The sequence below is a fragment of the Malaya genurostris genome, chromosome 1, assembly GCF_030247185.1.
Source record: "Malaya genurostris strain Urasoe2022 chromosome 1, Malgen_1.1, whole genome shotgun sequence".
Taxonomy (NCBI): domain Eukaryota; kingdom Metazoa; phylum Arthropoda; class Insecta; order Diptera; family Culicidae; genus Malaya; species Malaya genurostris.
In genome coordinates this window covers 11,977,804-11,999,781 of record NC_080570.1, presented here as the reverse complement: position 1 = coordinate 11,999,781, position 21,978 = coordinate 11,977,804, and the positions used below count along the sequence as shown (strand labels likewise).

Below are 21,978 nucleotides of genomic sequence, written 5' to 3'. Positions count from 1 at the left end.
ATATATAGGTATTGTCTTGAAACTTCACACCCTGGAGTACCAAATAATTGATGACTTTAGAGTCCGTTAAGAATTTCATGTTGAAAATTATGTGCCCGGTTGAGCTCCACTTTTTTTGTCCGGTTAAGCCCAATAATAAGAAAATATAAACAATAAATCAGTAAGATTTTTAACACGAAACTGAATTAACTCAGCATCATTTAACTTACTGACGTCTGTCTGTCTCATGAAAGCACATTTAAAAATTCAACCCATGGATCGAAATAATTGCCGGCTCAGAAGACATTTAAGCTGTCCGGACTAGCCCCGGTCTCCCCTACGTCTTTAGCTGTGAAATACAACGTTAGATCGCCCATATACTGTTTTTCTGCTTCCGGTTCCAGAACTACAGGATGAAGTGTGTTCAAAATGCCAAACCATCATTTAGAGCGATGAATTTCATATGAATTGCACAAAATCTGATTCAATTTTTAGGTTATTTTAGGTTATGACAGCTTATGCCCGAACAAACTTTCTTGTTTTTATTCAAAATTCATTGGAAAGCATTTGAAAAATGCTATAGTAATATTTGTGAGAGTATGACTAATAAAAGAAATGCATCGTCATACTACTAGGTGTATTGAATTGTTTCTTTTTTTATTGGATTAGGAATTTTAACAATCTATTGCCATTGTCAATCCGCTCGATTTGATGAATTGTTTTCAGTCAGCTGCTCTAAACAGTCTAGGACGCTTATTTATTATTGTCAGAATAATGTGTCATAGAGTATAGAATCTTTATTTTGAAATTGTAAACAGTTTACCCAATTTACCATCGTATGACATGATCGAACGAGACTGTACATTAATTATCTACCTCATTATTTTGGCCCGAGAGGATAGCGATTCAAGCCCAATGTTTTTTCCTTCTCCTCTCATTTTCGCTCACAGGCAGCAAAAATTCAAAGCACCCAAATATAGCTCTCTCTCTCTTTCTCCCACTGTCTGCTGTGGTAGCTCTACTCTAATCAAGGCTGAGTGAGCTCCCTCCGGCGGAAACATTCCTTCGCTTGCCTGGTCAAACCGAGTTCGTTTGGAATCCGATGAGTCACTCATTCTCGCACTCAGTATAGACGTGCTATGTGTTGTGTTCCGTGATTCATTGAATGAGAAGCGTTTTGCTATGGGTGTGTGTGCGTGCGAGTTTGACTGAGTGCAACACATTCAAAATTCATTATTGTCATTCGATCCGTCACATAGTTGTCACTTGAACTGCATGCTTTTAGTCATTTTGCAGGGAATTGCGACGGGAAAGTTTTGAATTACTAGTTGAGCATTCGAGTAATCCAGAGTGTAGGCGCGAAATTTTCTGTTTGTGCAAATCGTTAATTAGGGAAGAGTTTAGAATAGTGTGTTTTAAGAGAAAAATAAATACCACTGGATGGAATGTGTGTTGGAATCAATTAAGCGGACTGGACTGGATGACGGATGCGGGAAAGAGCAAGTGAGCTCATCTTGAAAGGCACGGGTAAAAGAGTCAGCAGTGTGCAATTGCCTAATCACGACGTTGTGCTACGCGATTAGCTGCCCTTACACGAGACAATATTATTGTCAATACAAGGAGTATTGACAATACTTTTGATCGTGTAATGGAAACTTCATTGGATTGACGAAAATATTGTCAAAAAATCAAACCTGCTCATCAATCCTACAATACTTTCTCTCCAGAGAGGAAACAGTTAAATATGTACAATGACCGTTTCTCTCAATGTTACTATATTCAGTTGCAATATTTAAAGCTCCAAACGCTTCGAAAAACGCGGACTCAAGTTACCAAGCCAATTGGATTGACGGTATTGACAATACTTTGGATTGACAATAATATTGTCATGTTTAAGGGCTGCTATTCGCCAGCGGTGTGTGAGTGAAAGCGGTCGGACAAGTCCGTCCGGCGATCAGCAGAACAGAAACGTGTTTTCCTTTCCGACACGCGTTCGGTTTTGGTTCGGGAACAGCAAAAAAAAGCAACAACTTCGTGTTGGCGATGAGCGACCGGAGCTGAATTTGAATGGGCCTCCCTCGGTCGGCCAGCCAGCCAGCCAGTAGTCAGTGGTTTGTTCTCAGTCAGTCAGTGCTCTCATTGCTGTTGCTTCACACACATCGTTATTCGCGAGCGCCCCCCAAAAGCGGTCAGATTTCGTGTGGTGTGAAATATCAAAGGACCGACGTTTGAAGGTAGAAAAGTAGGGAAAAAAATAACCAAAGAAGTGGAGCAAACAAGAGTCCGAGGTAGAAAAATAACAGAAATAAAAACCCGAGAGCGACCGAGAGTAAAGTATCATCGACGGCTCGCGGCGTTCGTCTCTGGATGTGTGAATGTTTGAACGGTGCACTTGCGCAATAGGTGTCGCGTCTGGCGCTCGCATGTGATAAAATTTAAAGTGCGAAGAAGTAAAAAAAGTGAAGAGAGGCTTCGCAGCAGAAAAGTGGATTTTGGTGATTTAGTGGCTGACCGTGGAAGTATTCTGTACCCGCACCGTGTAAGTCAGCTGAAGGAAGACCTCCCCGGGGCCAGAAATCAGGGCCGAAAAAGGTTGACTGAATAAGTGAAACACTAGAGAGAGAAAAAAGTGGCATTCCAAGCTGTGTACGAGTACATCTTGATACGGCGAGTCATGGTGATATGGTGGCAAGTGCAAATTTGATGCAGCCTTAAACTTTGTGCGAAAATTCAGTGAAATCAATTTTCCTCGCGCAGAGCCCGGAGCTCGGGAATTGTCTCGAGCTAAACGTCAAAAAAAAGTGAGAACCGAGCTAACGGATGAGAGAGCAGGAGAGCGCGAACGTCAGATTAGGTGAAACAACTCGTGAGAGAACGCACGCAGCATACACAACATACACGCACACACAGATACATCACAGAGCAACAGCAGTAGTACAGTGAGAGAGAGAGTGGACACCCAACTACTCACGCTATCGGGTTTCGACGACGGTCCTCTAGACAGGATTTTCCGAGACTACACCAGCAGCAGCAGCAGTAGCAGCAGTGGGAGGAAAGAAAACCCTAGTGCAAAACACATCCACTCTCGCGGGGATCACAAATCCTAAACAACAGTCCATTTTGTTTTCAAACCGGGGTCCAACCGAAAGCCGTCAAAGTGTATTCCCTCGGAGATTGTGTACAAAGCATGGCAGCGGACGCCGCTATGGATACGACCTGTCCGAGTCCCGAACTGGGGGATTCCAGGAAACGACCACTGGATGACGGTACGGATGATGGCACTTCCAAACGGTCGCACTTCAGCACCAACGGTAAGTTTCATCACGGTACATTTCTAGCTCTATCCTGGTCCTAGAGTCCCCTCCACCCCAACAACCATTACGACATCATGCCCCCCCTCCAAGCAATATGCATGCCCATCTGACCAAAAATCAATCAATCATACCAAACCCCGTTCAATTCTTCATTCACCATCATCTCATCCCTGACGTGCCGCAATAAGCAATGTTATCGTTCTCGCTACCTGAAATTCATCGGTTTCATCGAGCTTACACCGACTGATGAAAGCACTAGGTTATTAGTTCGGCGGAACTCCAAATCCATTCATTCGCCACCGCACCGCAATGGAAGCTTTACACTGAAAAACAGGAAAAAAAACGGACCCTCATTGTTTGTTCCATCATTATATCACTTTATCACTATCAAACTGTGTGCGTGTGTGTGTGTGCAAAGGCGAATGATCGTGAAATTTTATTTCAAAAAACCACAATAAAAACAATAACCGAATGTGATAAGCCGTCGTCCGTCAGCCCCGCCGCTCGTATGCAAATGTGATCACCAACACACGCCCCTACACACGATCTAGCATGCCATGCCGATAACGTTTATTTACACGGAACGACCGAAATTAGCTCTGCGCCTAATTCGTATTACTGCTTTTGAATTAGTTGATTCTAACAACAAAATTTCCAAAATAACTATAAAATTAGTTAAAATGTAGAATTTACTGTGCTGAAAAAAACTCTTATTTTTAGAGAATGTGTTTAGTTGGCGAATATTCTGGACACAAACCAGCAATATTTCAATCCAACACGAAATTCTCATTGACAACTAATTTCGTTATTAAAATCAGAAACTTTGATTCTATTTATCTATCACCGTCATTACTGAAGGACAGCAGTGTCAAAGCAAAACAATCCATTAAAAAGCTAAAAGGGACAGTCTTGTTGAAACTGCTCGCAAATTGTTTAGATGTTTTTCGCATGTGTTACGATATATCCCTATATAATTTTCTAAACCGATATGTAAAAATGACGTAAACTGTTAGTGGAAAGTGTATTTATTCAGAATTTGTGCGCACTTGAAGCGATTGTGCGTAATAATGTTTTTACGCGGAACAGTGATGTGAATTTCGAATGTTTCACTCTAATTGTGATGAAGGTTTTTTGTATCTTCAAACCTTCCGAGCTGCGCCGTCCGGTGTACTATTTGTATTCGGTTTTTGTTTTCCGAGTGCTCAAAGTTTTCAGTGAGAATGAAGAAACAGTGATTTAGAAGAAAAAAAATTCAAAAAGATGTTTACGTTTCGTTTATGTCTTTTTCTCCAACACAACATCGTATTTATACCTGCCAATATAGAAAAGACAACCGCGTCTGAGTTTTTTTCGGCAGTAGTGTGCCATCTAGTGGCTAGTAGTCATTAAGGTGTTACCGTTTCGGTGACAGGGCGCCATATAGCTGCAGATTGCAGAAGCCAATTCAACCATTCATATTGGTTGAAAACAACATTATATTTCTTTGATTCAACTAAAAAATTAGTTGACTGGATATGAAGTGTGCCTTAGCTAAGAAATGACAGTACGTTTAATTTGTGAATTCAACTAAAAAAAATAGTCATTTCAACAAATATTTTATTATTATTAAGGGAATGAGAATAGAAAATCTAAATCAGCAAAAGTAAGATTTTTTTAGTTGTCTCAAAAAATAACTAACTAAAATCAGCAAATCAACTAAATTTTTCGCGAAAATGCTGATTTCGGTCGTTCCGTGTACTTACACTCGTATGTATGCAATGTCAGTGTGTGCGTGCGTCCGTGTGTGAACGGTTTGTTATCAGTAGTTTGCTTCTTTGTGTTCCGTTTTTGTCGTCGCCGTCGTTGTCGTAAACCGCCGCGCATAAAACGATGCGATTAATCTATTGAAACTAATCAACCTTTCGGTGTGTCGTCGCAGCCTACTTCATCCGAAAAAAAAACGTAGAACCTTTCGCTTTTCACTCTGACCCTAAAAGGCCACCGTTTCCGAAGTGCTGTGCTGCCTGATGGGAGTGAAAAATCGTTGCCCGGTTACCGATTTTCGACTTTTCTCCGATTATCGATTGTTACCGATGGCAAACCTTTTTCCGTTCTACCCGGTTTTCATGTTTGATTTAGTTCTTATATGAAATAAACTTTACACAGAAAAAAAAGAGTGTGTGGCAATCGCAGTTCAACTTGTACGACTATGCGTTGACCTGTCGAAGACGAAACAACGATAAAACCGGGAAAAAATGAATGCATTTTGTTCAATTCGTTAGCTAATTCCTTAAATGTTCATTATTTACCGATTCGGAATTGTTCCAAATGTGTCCTAAAAGTATGTTAAAACTGGCCTAAAATTATCTCAAAATGTTTCAAATTTGATTCATAATTGTTAACTTTTTCTCATTTTTTTTTTAATTTTTTGAATTCAAAATTGTCTCAAAACTGACTTAAAGTTGTTTCAAAGTTTTCGTGAAACTGTCTCAAAATTAAAGTTTTAAAATGATCTGTAAATCGTTCAAAACTATCTAAAAATTGGTAGAAATTGTCTCACAATTGATTTAATATTGACTCAAAAGTGTGTTGATTTTTTTCACTTCTTTCAAAATTGTCCTAAAACCATCTTGAAAATGTCCTAAATTTATCTCCAAATTTTGTTCGAAAATTATTTCATAACTGGTTCCAAATTCTCCCAAAATTGTCCTACAATTTGTTCAAATTTTCAAAAGTGTCCGCAAATAATCTCAAATTTGACTGAAAAAAATCTAAAACCTATTCATATATTGTTTCAAAATAGTTTATGAAAATGTCCCGAAATTGTCTCAAAAACTATTTCAAAATTATTCATTATAATTTGTTCCAAAATCGTAGACAAAACGACATAAACAAATTGAAATTGACTTGAAAAAATATTTATCATATAAATATAAATATCATTTTCAATTGACAATTTTGAAATAATTTTTTTAAAAATTTCCAAACAATTTTAAAGTTAAACTAGTTTGAAATTTGACTTCAAAATTTTCTTAAAATCTTTTCAAAACTCTGTCCTACAACTGTTTCAAGAAAATTTTAAAATTGGTTTGGGCTCGTCTCAAAATTGTCTCCCACATTGATTCAAAATTGTCTCAAAACTGTCGCAAAATTTGTTTTAAATTGCTTCCAAATTGTCGTTAAATTATCTCACAACAAACTTTTAAAATTATCTTCGTGGTTTGTCTAGAAATTGTTCAAAATTTGTTTGAAAATTGTCTTGAAATTATTTAAAATTTGTCTCTAAAAGTTCTAATTTTTTTCTATTTGTCTGAAAATTTTCTAAATATATTTGAAACTGTTTGTAAAATTGTCTCTAACTTAAAATTGTTTCAAAATTGTCCAAGAAGATCTCACAATTGACAAATTAGAAACAATTTTCAGAAACTTTAGAGGTAATTTTTAAGCAAAATTATTTTGAAATTTGTGTCAAAATTGTTTTAAACGTGGCTAAAAATATACTAAATTGTCCTACAACTGTTTCAAGAAGATTTTAAAACTGGTTTGAACTCGTCTGAAAACTGTCTTAAAGTAGTCTCCCAAAAAAATTGTTTCGAAATTTTCGCAAAATTCGTATAAAATTGCTTCCAAATTGTCGTTAAATTATCTTAAAACAAACCTAATTCGAAATTTGTCTCAAAATTGTTTCAAATTTTCTCAAAAACGGTCTAAAAATTGTCTGAAATATTATATTTTAAATTGTTTGTAAAATTGTTTCAAAATTGTCTAAAAGTATCTCACAATTGACAAGTTAGAAATAATTTTTAGAAAAATTTAAGACACATTTCGGACAAATTTTTAACAATTTTAAAATATCTTTCGACTAATTTAAAACAGTCTCTTAAGTTTGTAAAATTACAATTGTTTCAAAACTGTCAAAAAAATTTTGAAATTTTTCACGAAATCGTTTCAACAATTGTTCCAAAATTGACTTAAAAAATTTGGCTCAAAATGGTCTAAAAAATTACGTAACATTTGTTTCATGTTTGTCCTTAAATTGACTGAAATTGATTTTCGAACTATTATATTTGATTTGTTTCAAACATTTTTCAAATTGGTCTCTCAATTGGCTTGAAATTGGTTCAAAATTGTCTAAAAAGTTCTCACAATTGACAATTTTGAAATAATTTTTATAGAATATTGTAGACAATTTTCAAACAATTTTATGGAAGTTTAAAGATACAGAAAAAATAGATGAAAATTGTCTCATTTTTGTTTCAAAATTGTGTGTGATTTGTCATAAAATGTTTGAAAATTGTCTTACAAATGTTTCAAAATTATCAAAAAAGATCTCCCAATTGACAAATTGGAAACAATTTTAAGAGAATTTGGAGACAAATTTCGGACAATTTTATGGCAATATGAAAACATATTCTAAAATACCTTGAGACTAGTTTGAAACTGTAAAATCGTCCTAAATTGTCTTACAATTGCTTCAAAACTGAAAAAATCCGAAATTTGTCTCAAAATTGTCTCAAAAATTGTTTCAATTTTGTCTTAAAATTTGTTTCAACTTTGTTTAGAAATTGTTTCAACAATATTATGAAATTAGTTTGGAATTGTCTCAGAACTAGAGTGAAATTGTCTGAAATTTCTCTCTAAATTAACTGAAAAAATGGTTCAAAATTGTTCCAAACTTAATTCAGAATTGTCTTAAACTTTTTCTAAACAAATTTGTCTTCAAATTAACTCAATGTTATTTCCAAATGTTTCAATAAATTTTGTTTTGTTCTAAAACTGTTTGAAAAATTGCCTCAAAGATACCAAAAGATTTTTTTCAAACTTGTGTAAAAAAATGTTAAAATTGACTATTTAGAAAAAAATACAATTCTCAGACAAATTTCATGGCAATTTCAAAACAGTTTCATAATATTTAAAATTTGTTTAAACTTATTTTTATCGGTGGCATCTCTTTCTTATGTGCATCTCGTGCACTGTACAACCGGTCAAATTGAATAAATCAACTGTATATCCATTATTGTGTAGACTACTTATTCGATGAAAGCCAAACGAACTCGAAAACTTTGCCTTTTGCACTTAAAGACTGTCCCAAAAAGTATGGACGCAACCAAAAACCGCTGTCATTTCGCAAAGGTTCAGAATCTGTCAATTTTTATGGCTGCGTGCTGTTGTTTATACTCTTCTCTAACCACTTGTGCAGTTGTTTATTCGTTTTCATTAGTTTGTTTCGAAATGCGTGGACTTTTAGCAGAACAACGTCGAAAAATTGTGTACAAATGGTGCACATAATGCGGACTGTCACTGAGAAAGATAGCAAAAATGGAAGGAGTAAGTGAAAAAGCCGTGCGAAATGCAATCAGGAAGTTCGGTGAGGATAACACCTTTGAGGATAAACCGAAAACGGGTCGAAAAAAAGGTCCTGCTAACCCTCAGTTGGATAAACGTATACTGAAGGCGTTCGAGCAAAAGAAGGAGGTTTCAATTCGGGATGTGGCCAACAAAGTGGGCACTTCGAAGTCAAATGTTCTTCGAGCTAAAGAACGTTTGAATCTTCGAACCTATAAGAAGCAGCAACAACCAAAACGTAGTCCGAAACAGGAAGCATCGATCAGGCCGAGGTTTCGAAAGCTGTACTATACGATTCTTGCTGGAAATTTGAACTGCATAATCATGGACAACGAAACCTACGTGAAACTCGATTACAAATCCTTACCGGGACTACAATATTATACGGTGCGAGAAGGGCAAGTGTTAAACCAGTCCGAGACATCGATTGAAGTCGAAAAATTTGGTAAGAAAGCTATGGTCTGGCAAGCAATTTGTAGCTGCGGTAAGATTTCGAAACCCTTCATCACCACTGTTTCAATGAACAGTGAAATATACATCAAGGAATGTTTACAAAAACGACTTCTACCCATGATTCGAAGCCACAAGAATCCTGTTGTCTTCTGGCGAGATCTTGCTTCTTGCCACTACTCGAAATCAACAGTAGAATGGTATACTACCAAAAATGTCACTTTCGTCCCAAAAGACATGAATCCATCAAATTGCCCACAACTTCGACCAATTGAGGAATTTTGGGCATTAACGAAGGCACATCTTAGGAAACATGTCTCGGCAGCCGAAAGCATTCAACAGTTCTAAAAAGTTTGGAAAAAGTGTCAAAACTTGTCGCCAAGAAGTCTGTACGGAATTATTTACAGCGAAATCAAAGTGCGTCCATACTTTCTGGGACAGTCTTTATCTCATATACATCCAACTAAAAATTTCATGTATGTCTCGTCACAGTATTAGTGTCTTTTCTGTGCACATGAGTTATTGCACAGATTCCAGAAGAGAGGGAATTTTCAGCTCAGCTTTGAGATATGTTGCTTTCTCTCTCTCTCTCTCTCTCTGTCACGTTTGGCTCTGTGAGAACTTTTATGCACACCTCCAGCAGAGGCTTCAGTGGCTTATGCTTATGGTAGTTGAAAATAAGTTGCTGTCTCTAGAGAGAAGAAGGTTCACAGATTAATCTGAGTTTCACAGTTTCTGAATATGCTGCGCTGATTTCAAAAATGACAATAAAATTTTCACAGACTTCTGACAATGAGTCCCTAAAAATCTTTAAATTACTAGGAAAAACGAAGAGTCCTACAAAGCGTTTAAAAATGACGGGACTCTTTGTTTTTTTTTGCCCAGACTAATTTTTGGTTCCAACACAGATTTAAAAAAATGATCGGGCATTCTTGGCTGCCTCATTATTGACAGATTTGCTCAACGTGCTGCGCGCGGATTTGTTCTAAAGTATCGATGATATGAAATAAGTTTAATAAAAAATCCCATCCAAAATCCAAACACAAGCGAATATCAGTTCCTCAATCTTTAGTTTTCACTTACAACGAACTGTTATATCTGATATAATCAGTGCACATCCCAAAGTACATGTTTTCAAATTGTTTTAAATTGCCTCTAAACTTTCCTGAAAATGGCTTCAAGATTGTTTCTTAGAATGTTCTCAAAACTGTCTAAAATTTGTCTCAAAATTGTCTCAAAAACGGTTCCGAAATTATCTCAAAACTGTCTTAAACTTATCTAAGAATTGTCTGATATTTCATTTCATGCACTTACCTGGTTAACGGTTGGGACTCGAACATTTAAAATGCCGGTGTGTGACGTCATTGCTCAACGCCGCCTACAAGGTACTCTCTCAAATCCTTTGCCGTCGTCTATCACCAATAGCTAAGGAATTCGTAGGGCCGTACGACGCGGGATTTACTGGAACCCGCGCCACTACGGATCACATATTCGCGATAAGACAAGTACTCCAGAAGTGTCGTGAATACAACGTACCCACGCATCACCTATTCATCGACTTCAAAGCGGCATACGACACAATCGATCGAGAACAGCTATGGCAGATAATGCACGAATACTGTGTCCCGGATAAACTGAAGCTAGGCGTATCGGACTGGCCATAAATGCGTCGAAAACAAAATACATGAGAGAAAGAGGCTCTAGAGAAGAAACACTACGCCTCCCACCACGAGTATTGATAGACGGTGACGATATCGAGGTGGTTGACGAGTTCGTGTATTTGGGCTCACTGGTGACCGCCGATAATGTCACCAGCAGAGAAATTCATAGACGTATTTTGGCAGGGAATCGTGCGTACTTTGGACTCAGAAAAACCCTCCGATCGAGAAAAGTACGCAACCGCACGAAATTGACCATCTACAAAACGCTCATTAGACCGGTTGTTCTCTATGGCCACGAGACCTGGACTATGCTGGCAGAGGACCAACGCGCCCTCAGTGTTTTCGAACGATAGGTACTGAGGACCATCTATGGCGGAGTGCAGATGGAAGACGGAACGTGGAGACGGCGTATGAATCACGAATTGCAACAGCTGCTAGGAGAACCACCCATCGTACGGACAGCTAAAATCGGACGTCTACGATGAGCTGGGCATGTCATAAGGATGTCGGACGACAGCCCAGTGAAAATGGTTCTCGAATCTAATCCGACTGGTACAAGAAGAAGAGAAGCACAGCGAGTAAGGTAGATCGATCAAGTGGAGGGTGATCTCAGAAGCATCCGTGCCTTGAGTGCCTGGCGACGAGCAGCCATGGACCGAGTTTTGTGGACACGTATGCTTGATATAGCAAAGGACACCACAGGCCTATAGCTGTTAGGTAAGGTGAGGTAAGGTGGGTGACGTCAAAGACAAAGCCGAACTGGCTGGTAAATGATGAGCTCAAACCGAACAATGCGTATTTACCACCAGTCATGTTTATTGACCATTGATCATTGCATGCAGGTCAGGGTCCGGTATGTTTATCAGCTTATCGCCACTCAAAGTGATTCGTAGGGTTCCGCTTGCTGCGACCCAAAAAACGAAACGAAACAAGAGACAGCGATCAGAGACACAACAAACAGAACAGATAATGGCTCGAAAAATTATCACCCTGCTGTGGTGGGTTGAGTTACGACGGTGTAACCCCGAAACGGAGGAAGAATTCAAAAATAGCAACAACAAAAAAAAACAAAATATACACAAACAAGACTCAACAAAGTGACCATAATTTGCTCAACGGATGATACGCCATTATCATCATCTCAGGACGGCGGCGGCGGCGGCGGTTGTTGTTCGAGTAGAAGGCGAGTAGATGCTGGTGGGGATCAATCACGCCGAAGATCAAACACACACGGACGAGGTGGTGGTGGTGGTCGTGATGTGTATGTTTAAGCTTTATTGCCTCCTTCGGTACTTCCTCGTTCGGTGGCCGGCTGCTGGCTATTAGCGGGTGATACTTTCACTTGGTGTCACTTTACTGTTCAATTGACATTGATTCAATAGAATCCGGATTGGAAAGAAAAAAATTCGCTAACCCATTTTCGATTGCAAATTCCAATCGATTCCGGTTAATCTGGAAAGGCATGGGGGGCAACCAGCGCGAGGAAGAGAGACAAAAGGAAGTCACCAGAACTGTGTCAATAGAACCAAGCTCAGTGGAGCGCACTATTCTACCGATTGGCCAAAGTTTCATGCAAACTAGTTACTTATATCACCGAACAGCCAACCGCCAGTAGTGTGATATTATGTATTCTACTACCACCACCACCACCACCACCACCATCACCATCATCGCCAGTAGCCAAAGTACTCTGAAGTACTGGGTGGTGGGATGCAATGAAATCCGATTCCATCGTACTGCTCTCGATGGTATGGTACTCACATACTCACATATATGCAATACGCACCACCTCTATCTTTTGCACCATGAATAGATGACCGGTAATTTGTGTATCGAAAACTTGGGCTCGAGAAACCGCGCAGCAGGCGAGGAACTTCCAACGCTACGGAAGTACTATGGAGTTGTGTGCCACAGCCTACTGTTTGCGATGGTGCTCGGATTTCCTTTTTTTTCTATGTCGACTGAACCGAATGCGGAGGGATATTAGAAGAGCAAAGCATGTTGCATAATGTTGACCTTTTTTCTTTTGTTTCGATAGGCGCTGGCAAATCTAGGCTTGGCAAATCTCGATCTGACGATCCTGTGTGCAGCACAATTACGGAATTAGCACGTAATGACATCCTTTTTGACACTGACAGACTGTTCTGTCTGAGGATAATTTCAGTCTTTTTCACAAACCAAAACTTACCGTGAAGGGTTTTTGAGAGGGTTTTTTTATTCCGATACAGATTTATTTGTATTATGCAGATTTTTTTACGTAAATTAAGATCTGACGTAGAATCCTAAACTGAAACAGGATTTTTACATCAGAAACAAAAATTTGCTCACATATTCCAATGAATTTAAATTTAAAACCTTTAAAAGTCGAAAGGTTGGCCCATGGGGCGAACAAACTAATTTCCACAGTAATTTCCGTAATTTAAACATATGTTTAACCAACCCAGCTATAAGTGAGATGATACCTTGTTTTATCAATCCGCATGTGTTTTTTTTTGCGTGAATATTTTTCGATGTTTGTAGTTTTCATGCAATTATTTTAACGACTGTCGTTTTAAATGACAGTTTGAAATTTCGCGCACTGCAAGCACAATCGATTAAGCATTCCATAAGATGAAGAAGTGAGTTCCTCTTAAAAGTTTTTGTCATTATTTATGGTACTTCCAGAAACAGAAGTATTCTGAGCCCAGCATAACCAAAAATAGTTCGTATATTCATGAATTAGTATGACGAATAAATTGAAATAGTATTGAGCCCAACTTCGAAGATAAAAAAAATAGTCATCTTCTATGACGGTTTGAATTATGAAAACTCATCACCCTGTAATTTCAAAATTGGAAGTCGGAATCGGATAAAATTCACCAATTTGTATGGGACCGAAAGTTTCATTATATCGGAAATTTTTAAAAATCAGTGTAGCCATCTTAGAGAAATCGTAGTGCATTCCACAAAAAATTTTTTGGTACCTTCCGGGATCGAAAACCAAATACCGGCAAAACTGAAAAAAAGTTCATTTGGTCATCGACTCTCAAAATCTGTGAACCCGACAGCCCGATAGATTTATGTAAAATTTTTACACTACCCGATCAGATGGTAACTGTCAACAGAATTATAACAACTGAAATAATTTATTTCAGAAATATTTTGTAACAAATTTTGAAATATTTTTGGCTGGTAAGCTGTTAAAATAACAAAAATCATAAACAAAAAAGACTCTAGCGGTAACAAAATCCTGACAGATTTTGAAACGTTTATATCACAATTATTATTGAATTTGATATAACTACAGAGGTCCGAAAGCAGAAATTTATAACAATAGTTGTAATAGATTAGATAGCAAATTGAACACAGAAAAACTATTTCACAGCTAACTTTTAGCATCGTTTCAATCCAAAATTGTTGAATGATTGTTTTTATTAAATGAATAAATTATTTAGTGATCTGAGTTTTTCTTTTAGTTTACTGAAATTCTGATCATTATATTTCGATATAAAGCAACGGAAAAACTAATTTTACAATTAATGAACTTCATCATGAGTCTTGCAAATGAAAATAAAACATCATAACTGATTTTGTTATATTGTTATCATAAGATTTAACTTTCAACTGTTTTCGTTTGTTAAATATCTCAAAATAACACAAATTGTTATACATATCAACTGTTGATATACTTGTGTTATGATTTTGTTATGTGCATCTGATCAGGTAACTACTTAACTTCATCTCGAAATTTTTTTTTTAAACTCGACTCTCTGGAACTTAAAAAAACTCATCATTTTTCCAAGATAACACTAAATCCCAACGTTTCATGCAACTTTAAGACTTTCGGCATGGAAAAATTCGATTTCGGTAATTTCATAGCGCCTATTGTGTTTTTTCGAAAATTTTCAAACCTTAACCGCCGGGCAGCACCCCTTACTCATGTCCGATTTGGCTCAAATTTTGCATGGGAACTTTTGCCTAAACTTTCGAGCACTAGGGCATTACGAAATTAGAGGTGATCCCAAAATATTGGCACCCTTATGTATATAAGAGCGGTAAAAAACAACGTGTTTTGTCGGTTACGTCACCTATACCATCATATCTCCGGAACCATATCTTCGAACTTGATCAATGGCCCGACAGTAGCTTTCAAACGACCATAAGTTTGTTAAAATCGACTCAATCATCTCTGAGAAAATTGAGCGGTTGAAATATCTTCGAAAAGTACACACACACAGACATTTTCCGAACTTGTCGAACTGAGTCGAATGATATATAGCACTATGGGTCTCCGAGGCTTCGTTCGAAAGTTGGTTTTTCCAGCAATTCTGATACCTCTCTATGGAGAAAGGCAAAAACCGATTTTTAATCAATACAGACTCATAAAAAAATATGTTTACTTTTTTATTAGAATAATTTCTGACACTAACTTGGGCACATTTTTCACATCAATTCGTTCAGGTTGATCCGGGAAGGTCGCTATCTGAAATGATTATACGGATAGGAGGACATTATTTTGTCGCATACGTCACTTTAACGAATATATCTCCGAAACTTGAAATGTTAGTCATATCATGATCTTCGGATTCGATCCAGAGCCCAAATTTACTCTCGAAGGAGCCCAAAAATTATTGATATCGCATACTTTATGTTTCGTCTACGAGTCGTCAGTACCTAACAGTTTATGTTGAACTGTTATGTGACCCAGCAGTTCAACATAAACCGCTAGGCAGACATAAAGTTTCTGTTACTTGCAGAACACTTATTATATTAGCACCGAAATGCAACGTCTTACCTGACGTGCCGAACGTAAACGATTTTCGGCATATGCTGGCCGATTCAGGTTTTGGTCATTTTAGGGGTTAACCTATTTTTGTGCATAGGGCACATAATCACTTTCACATACTTTATGTTTCGTCTTATCGGTTCATCCATTTACGAAAAAAAAACCTGTGGTGGTGTAATGATGCCTTTTTCATATCACTTATATTTTCAGAAACATTCTGTCAATTTTTTTTCTTTCAAACTTGAATGAAATCAAACACTTTCTTTTGATATAAACCACCATAACGTTTTCAATTTGTAAACAGTTATGCCATGTTAATATAGATTTAAATGTGGCAATCCTGCACGCTACAAAAAATTGAGCAAAGCACGCTGTGTGCTTCGTTCGCAAAGGCGGTGGTGTTTTCTTCTTCCGTACCAACACGTACCGATGCGTACCGGTTTTGCAACATTTTGTATGACAGTTTAAAAGTTTGGACGCCCTATAATTTCGGAACAGGAAGTTGGATCTGGATGAAATTTCTTAGTATCTTCAATTCGAATCATGACTTGTGAAAATCGATTCAACCATTGCTGAGAAATAGAAGTGAGTTTCGTTTTTTTGAAGTTTTCTTCACTATTACCGGTGCTTTCGGAAGCGAAAATCGAGAACTAGTAGTCCCAACGTAGATTTATATATCCACTAACTAACAAGGTCTGCCAACTAGATGAATTTACCGGTAAGTTTTATAAAATTTGCACCTCGTTTCGCCATGACTTGTGGTTGAAGAAGAGCATATTTACCTAGCTTGAGATAAATTCCTTCCAAATTTAATTCTCGATTAAAAAATGTATACCTAAGTACTGCACTTGGCAGAACATTTTCACAAATTGGGTTTTTTTAGAGCTGATCATGACCTTCAGTTTATTTTTTTTTATTTCTATTTGGCTCCTTTGCACTTAAGCTTAACGCGGCCGTTATACATATCTTCGCAAAATTATGTCCCAGTACGGAGATTCTTTTCATCGAAAAGGAAGTGTGGAAGACCTTTTCCCCGGTATTCTTAATGGCGTACGTGCGCATGCGCTTGGAGAAGGTTATACCTTCTTATGTGATTTTCGGCCAGAATATAAATATTCCGTGCAAATCACTTGTTACCTATGACAATCAGATGGCTACCTGTCAATATTGTCAAAAATCAACACCAACCTCAAATAACCCCAGTACGTCGGTGACAGACATCAACGACATTGAAGCGTCCTTCTCAACGAAACCATCAATATCCCCTATAGATCAAGGTACACCAGCTGTAGCTGACAATTTACTCAACGCCTGGTTAAAAAGTAACGATTATTCCGCCAACAACAGTGAGGCAGAACCAATGGACGGAAGCGTGACTAGCGAACCACTAGCAAAGCCTTGGTATCACATTCCTGTAGTGGAATTTGACCTTCTGTTTCAACAGACTTCGCAGCCGATTCAGAGTGTACAGAACCACTGCATGGCTGGTGCTACGATTCTACTGACACTACGAATCCTTCCAGGTCGGGGCTCGAACATACGACAACTGATTTGTAAGACCAGCGCCCTATGCATTGAACCGCCAACCCGGGACAACCACTGCTTCCCATCAATTCGCCTCTCCTTCAAGGAAAAAAATAACAACGAGACCTTCAGTTTAGTTTGATTTTTGGTAAAAGATTGTAGAGAAAATTAGTTTGAACTAGAAAAAAGTTTTGGCTAGAAAAAAATTTTCCCTGAAAGTTTTCATTTTACAATGTAATGTTGGTAGAAAACATAGTTACTTACCATGGAACAAAATTTCATCCAAATCAAAAGTAGTGTTTTTTATTTTTTTTGTAAATCGACTTTAAATTTTCACCATCGATTATTTTCCAGTGTAGGGCTCAATAAGGAATTTGTTTTTTTCGATATTGTTATTAAAAAATTTGACTAATTTAGTAAAAAACACTTATTTGAAGTATTTGTCATTTTTCGACCGAAACTTTTCGAAAAGTGATACAAAAAGTTTGACCCTTTTCTAAAGATAGTCTAGTTAAATCTTGAAAAAAAAACAAAGTAGGCGAAGAAAGTGGCTTCCGCTGACGAAGTTCACATGTGCAAAAATAAAATGACACCGCAACTTTGAAAATTTGGGTTCAAAATGAACCGGCAAATTTTCAACAACAGTTTCGCAATATCATTTGAAGCATCGTTTTTATTTCGGATTTAATTTAATTAGGTATGAGGTATTTTGGTACAATTCTCTTCAACAATTAATTAGTGTGCAAAAGTTCATCTCTCATTTTGAAAAAAAAACACTCAATCCACGAGTTGAGCTCTAAATAGCCTAGAAAATGCTTTTTCCTTTATTAGGTTCCCGCATCCATATCAAATTATCTAAAAATGATCTGAGAGCTACTTTGAACGAACGAACGAGGAAAAAATTCATCCCCCCTGATCCGAATCTTGGCTTGGGGTATTGTTTCGCTCTCTATGGCGCTCTACCGGACGAAGACGACGGCGGTTACTGGTGGTGGTGATGATGATGATCTACCTTGGAATGTGCCTTACCTATCGCGATTCAAGCGAAGTGCAGGACTGGTGCAGAACTCGCGGAACTCTCCTGGTCCCGCCGCCGCCGCCATCAATGTGCGCTTTAGTAGATACAGCGCGAAAATGTTGGCAAGAGCAAGCGAAGAGAGAAAACGGCAACACACGAACGAGAGAGAGAGAGAGAGAGAGAGAGAGAGCACTCAGAACTCTGACAGCTGCGCACTGAACACGACCTTGTAATGATTTAAAAACTGCAAAGAAACCGAACGCGAGGAAGTAGGCAAAAGCCAAAAACAGAGTGAATATATTGTCGTTTTCGTTTTTAAATTGCACTACACCGGTGTAGCGAAAGGTGCACTGAATCCGTTCGTTTTTGCCAATTGCACTACACCAGTGCTACACTTTTTCTGCACCGATACCACTGGTGTAGCACTCATCAAAAGTTTGGTGTAGCTCTGTGCAATGGAATCGTTTATTGTAGTCAATGGTTACTGTTTATGTTTTCGTCAGTTTTGTTCGTTTATTCATGCCTCATTGTAGCACTGCACCGGTGTAGTGCAAATTAAAAACGAAAACGCCATATGATTTGCGAACCGCGAACCGAAAAGCAGTAGTAGGCCGTTGAACGAAATAAAATGAAAAAAAAAATAAACGCTAGCGAGCGAGCGAGCGAATCTCGGAATGGACTAAAAGAAGAGGTAGCATAATAGCAGTACTCATATTGGTTGCTGAAGGAAGAAGAAGCAGCAGAAAAAAAAGAGTCAATTCGAAACAACACTTGCGGACTTGAACCGAAGGCTCCCCATTTCCGGTCCGGATGGCTCCCTCGTTATTTGTACTGACCCACAGGGGATCTGAAGAGAGAAGAGTGCGAAAGGGGAACGGGGTGGGACACGTTCTAGCCTAGTTCTTATTTCGGCCGGCCACAAAGTGCATTCAAGCTGGCTGACAACGGTTTAGAGCGGGGTGAAACAAGGTTAGCAAAGCAAGAGCGAGAGAGAGAAAGAGCCCGCACTATGTCATGCACTGCATCCTTGAGGTGTCGGAATACTATTTTGTTCGCCAAATAGCAATTGTTTAGTATCTAGCGTCGAAAAAGTTGCCATTGCTGCTTGCCCTCGGAAGTCACCCTCTTTTCACTCTTCGAATTGTCATTCGTTCGCTATCCGTCCGATTGTGGAATGCTTGACAGTCGGTCCCCGGACCGGAATCTCGTCGGGTGTAGGAGGAGTAGAATATTTTACAATGCGTGGTTTGTTCGATAAACACACACACACACACACACACACACACACACACACACACACACACATACGTGGGTTTGAGTTTTGGTTACGACTTGTTTCGTAACCTCGGACCCGGGGGTTTGACAGAATTGACAGCTCGCTTAATGCAATTTGCGATTCAACGAATATTTAAAAAGGGTTAATTTTGCGTCATGTGGTTTTGTGTGTGTTCGCATTCGCATTCGCTATCTCTCGCACAGTGGTGGGAAGCCGGACAAAACTCTTTCATTTTTTTTATTTATTCTGGATTTCTCAAATATCAACATATTCTCGAAATTATAATTTCAAGGTATTTAGGTCAGTCTTCGATTTTAGACAGCGGGTAGTTTCGATAGTTTTGCTGTCCAAAAAAAACACAATTTCTGGGATCTCTTTTGTTTTAAATTTTTCTATCGATTTTAGTAAAACTGGTTCCAATTTGAAGATAAATAATGGCTTCCTACTAGTCTCATATTTTCTATAGGACAAAGTGGGGAGACTCGAATTTTGATTTAAACTCAGTCAGCTCAGTCATTTGTTGGCGGATTTATATAATTTAACTATCAATCGATTCAGAAACTTTTAACTTAAACACGAGAGGTAACGTCGTTTCGGTATTTCAATAGTATACAATTGAAAAAATGGTTTGAATTGACCTATGTTGTTTTCATGAGCCAATCACAGCTTGCCATAATGATGTCATCTTCTAGTCAATATGAACTATCGCAAAAAACGAAATCTATTAATATATGCTTTTCTTTAGTCAACCCCTGGCTGTGAGTGAGGAAAGTATTTGTTATAAATTATGTTGCATCCATTCGTTCTCTGGATAGTCGTAACCTTTGACTGTGTGCGGTGTGTTGATGCCATTTTCCATCTGCTGCACACCGTGTTCATTTGAGTATATTGAATACCAATTAGCCGTTGATTTTGATTCTCCGGTAACTAGCAAATTTGCCGCAGTTAGCTAGTTTCGAAAGCATTACTTCAATATTGTACGCCTAAAAATGGATTGATTTATCGACGGGGTCGTGTGCGTACTGCAATCTTCATACAAGCAAAACGGTGGCTCGCAGATGAATTCAGCCAAAAGTTGTGTTATTACGGTAATGTGGTTAAACACAATGAACTATCCCTCCGTATAAGCCCCCAGACCCTATCATAGAGCCCAACAATAATCGTGTGACCTAATTGAATGGTTAGAAAGTGATATAGTCTTATGAAACATAATATTTTGATCTAATCCCTTAAAGTATATATAAAACACACATCTCAAAAATTGTGGATCCGATTGATTTGGCGTCGTCAGCATTATCAGTGCATTATGGAAAAAATTTACACTGTAAAAAACAACTGTTGTGTTCCTAAAATGAAACATGAAAATCGATTTTAGCATAAAAGGTATTTTGGGTTGTTTTAGTTTCGAACATGTTGTAGGTTTTAATTGAATAAATGCCACTCTACGTCTAGATAAACAAATAATAGACAAAAAATAAATCGGATTTTGAAAATTGTTGAAATATTTTTTTACTATAAATTTCGACCCAATTCAATGAAAATATGCTAATTTTAGAATAAAAAAAATGTGCTGATCAAAATTTTCCTGAATACTACCGTTCACGAGACAGTTTTCAAAAAAAAAAGATCAGTAAAAACTTAGATTTTCCTGCCGATTTTTTTCGTCGGTGGTTTTTCGTCGGTGGTTTTTCGTTGGCTGTGTGGCACGTAGCACCGTCCTGTTGAAACCAAACATTTTTCATAAATAACCGTTTTTTATTATTGCATTTTTAAATTCGAAATTTTCCGTGAGACACCCTGTACATACAGAAACTGGTAATAATGAGGGGTATTTTCTGTATTCCTTGAATAGTAGAATCGCCTATTTTAAAATTGTTGTCTTTGAAAAACGATAGCTTTCAGCAAAATTTCGATTAGCATCTTTATTGTACTATAAAATGAAATTAAATTAAATCGAAAATTGATAAACAAATCAACATTTTTTTTTAAATCCACCTAATATTAAAAGACCATGATTTTTTGTCCATTATTTCTCCACTTTGATCTGAAGTGCAATAATTTTTTCTGAAATTATCGATTTCTATATTTCGTTTAGGGTACAAAATCAAAGTACCACAGATTTTTTTGAAAAAAAAACTGTACTTTGAGAACGACAACGTTTAGCAAAATTTTGTTTAGCATCTTTTTCATTAGAAATTTTGCATACTTTTATGAAATTTGGTTACTGATTTAAAAAAACACGTCAACAATTTTCTAAAATATACAAGTTATAAAGATTATTTTTGTCCATTATTTCTCCATCTTGACCTAAAGTGCAATGAACTTCCTCAATTATTATAAACAATTAACACAATTTTTTTTAAATCAAATGGCATCAACACACCGCACACAGTCAAAGGTGATGACTATCCAGAAAACGAATGGATGCAACATAATTTATAACAAATACCTTCCTCACTCACAGCCAGGGGTTGACTTAAGAAAAGCATATATTTATAGATTTCGTTTTGTGGCAAGCTGTGATTGGCTCATGAAAAAAAACATAGGTAAATTCAAACCATTTTTTCAATTGTATACTATTGAAGTACCGAAACGACGTTACCTCTCGTGTTTAAGTTGAATGTTTCCAAATCGATTGATAGTTAAATTATATAAATCCGCCAACA

General features: G+C 37.5%; 1 protein-coding gene across 3 annotated transcripts in view; it reads left to right on the top strand.

The window, feature by feature from the left end:
* The first annotated feature begins 1,221 nt into the window (after positions 1-1,221).
* Positions 1,222-21,978, top strand: part of LOC131432572 (RNA-binding protein Pasilla) — a 187,381-nt gene continuing 166,624 nt past the window's right edge. The window contains exons 1-2 of one of the 3 annotated variants that reach the window (XM_058598926.1): positions 1,222-1,506; positions 1,877-3,290. Coding sequence is in view for 2 of the 3 variants with exons in the window: in XM_058598974.1 (XP_058454957.1) it covers positions 3,167-3,290 (124 nt within the window). In the remaining variant the exon portion in view is untranslated. Of the gene's footprint in view, positions 1,507-1,876; positions 3,291-21,978 lie in introns of those variants that run through there. The other 2 variants (XM_058598974.1, XM_058598986.1) reach the window with 2 other exon arrangements.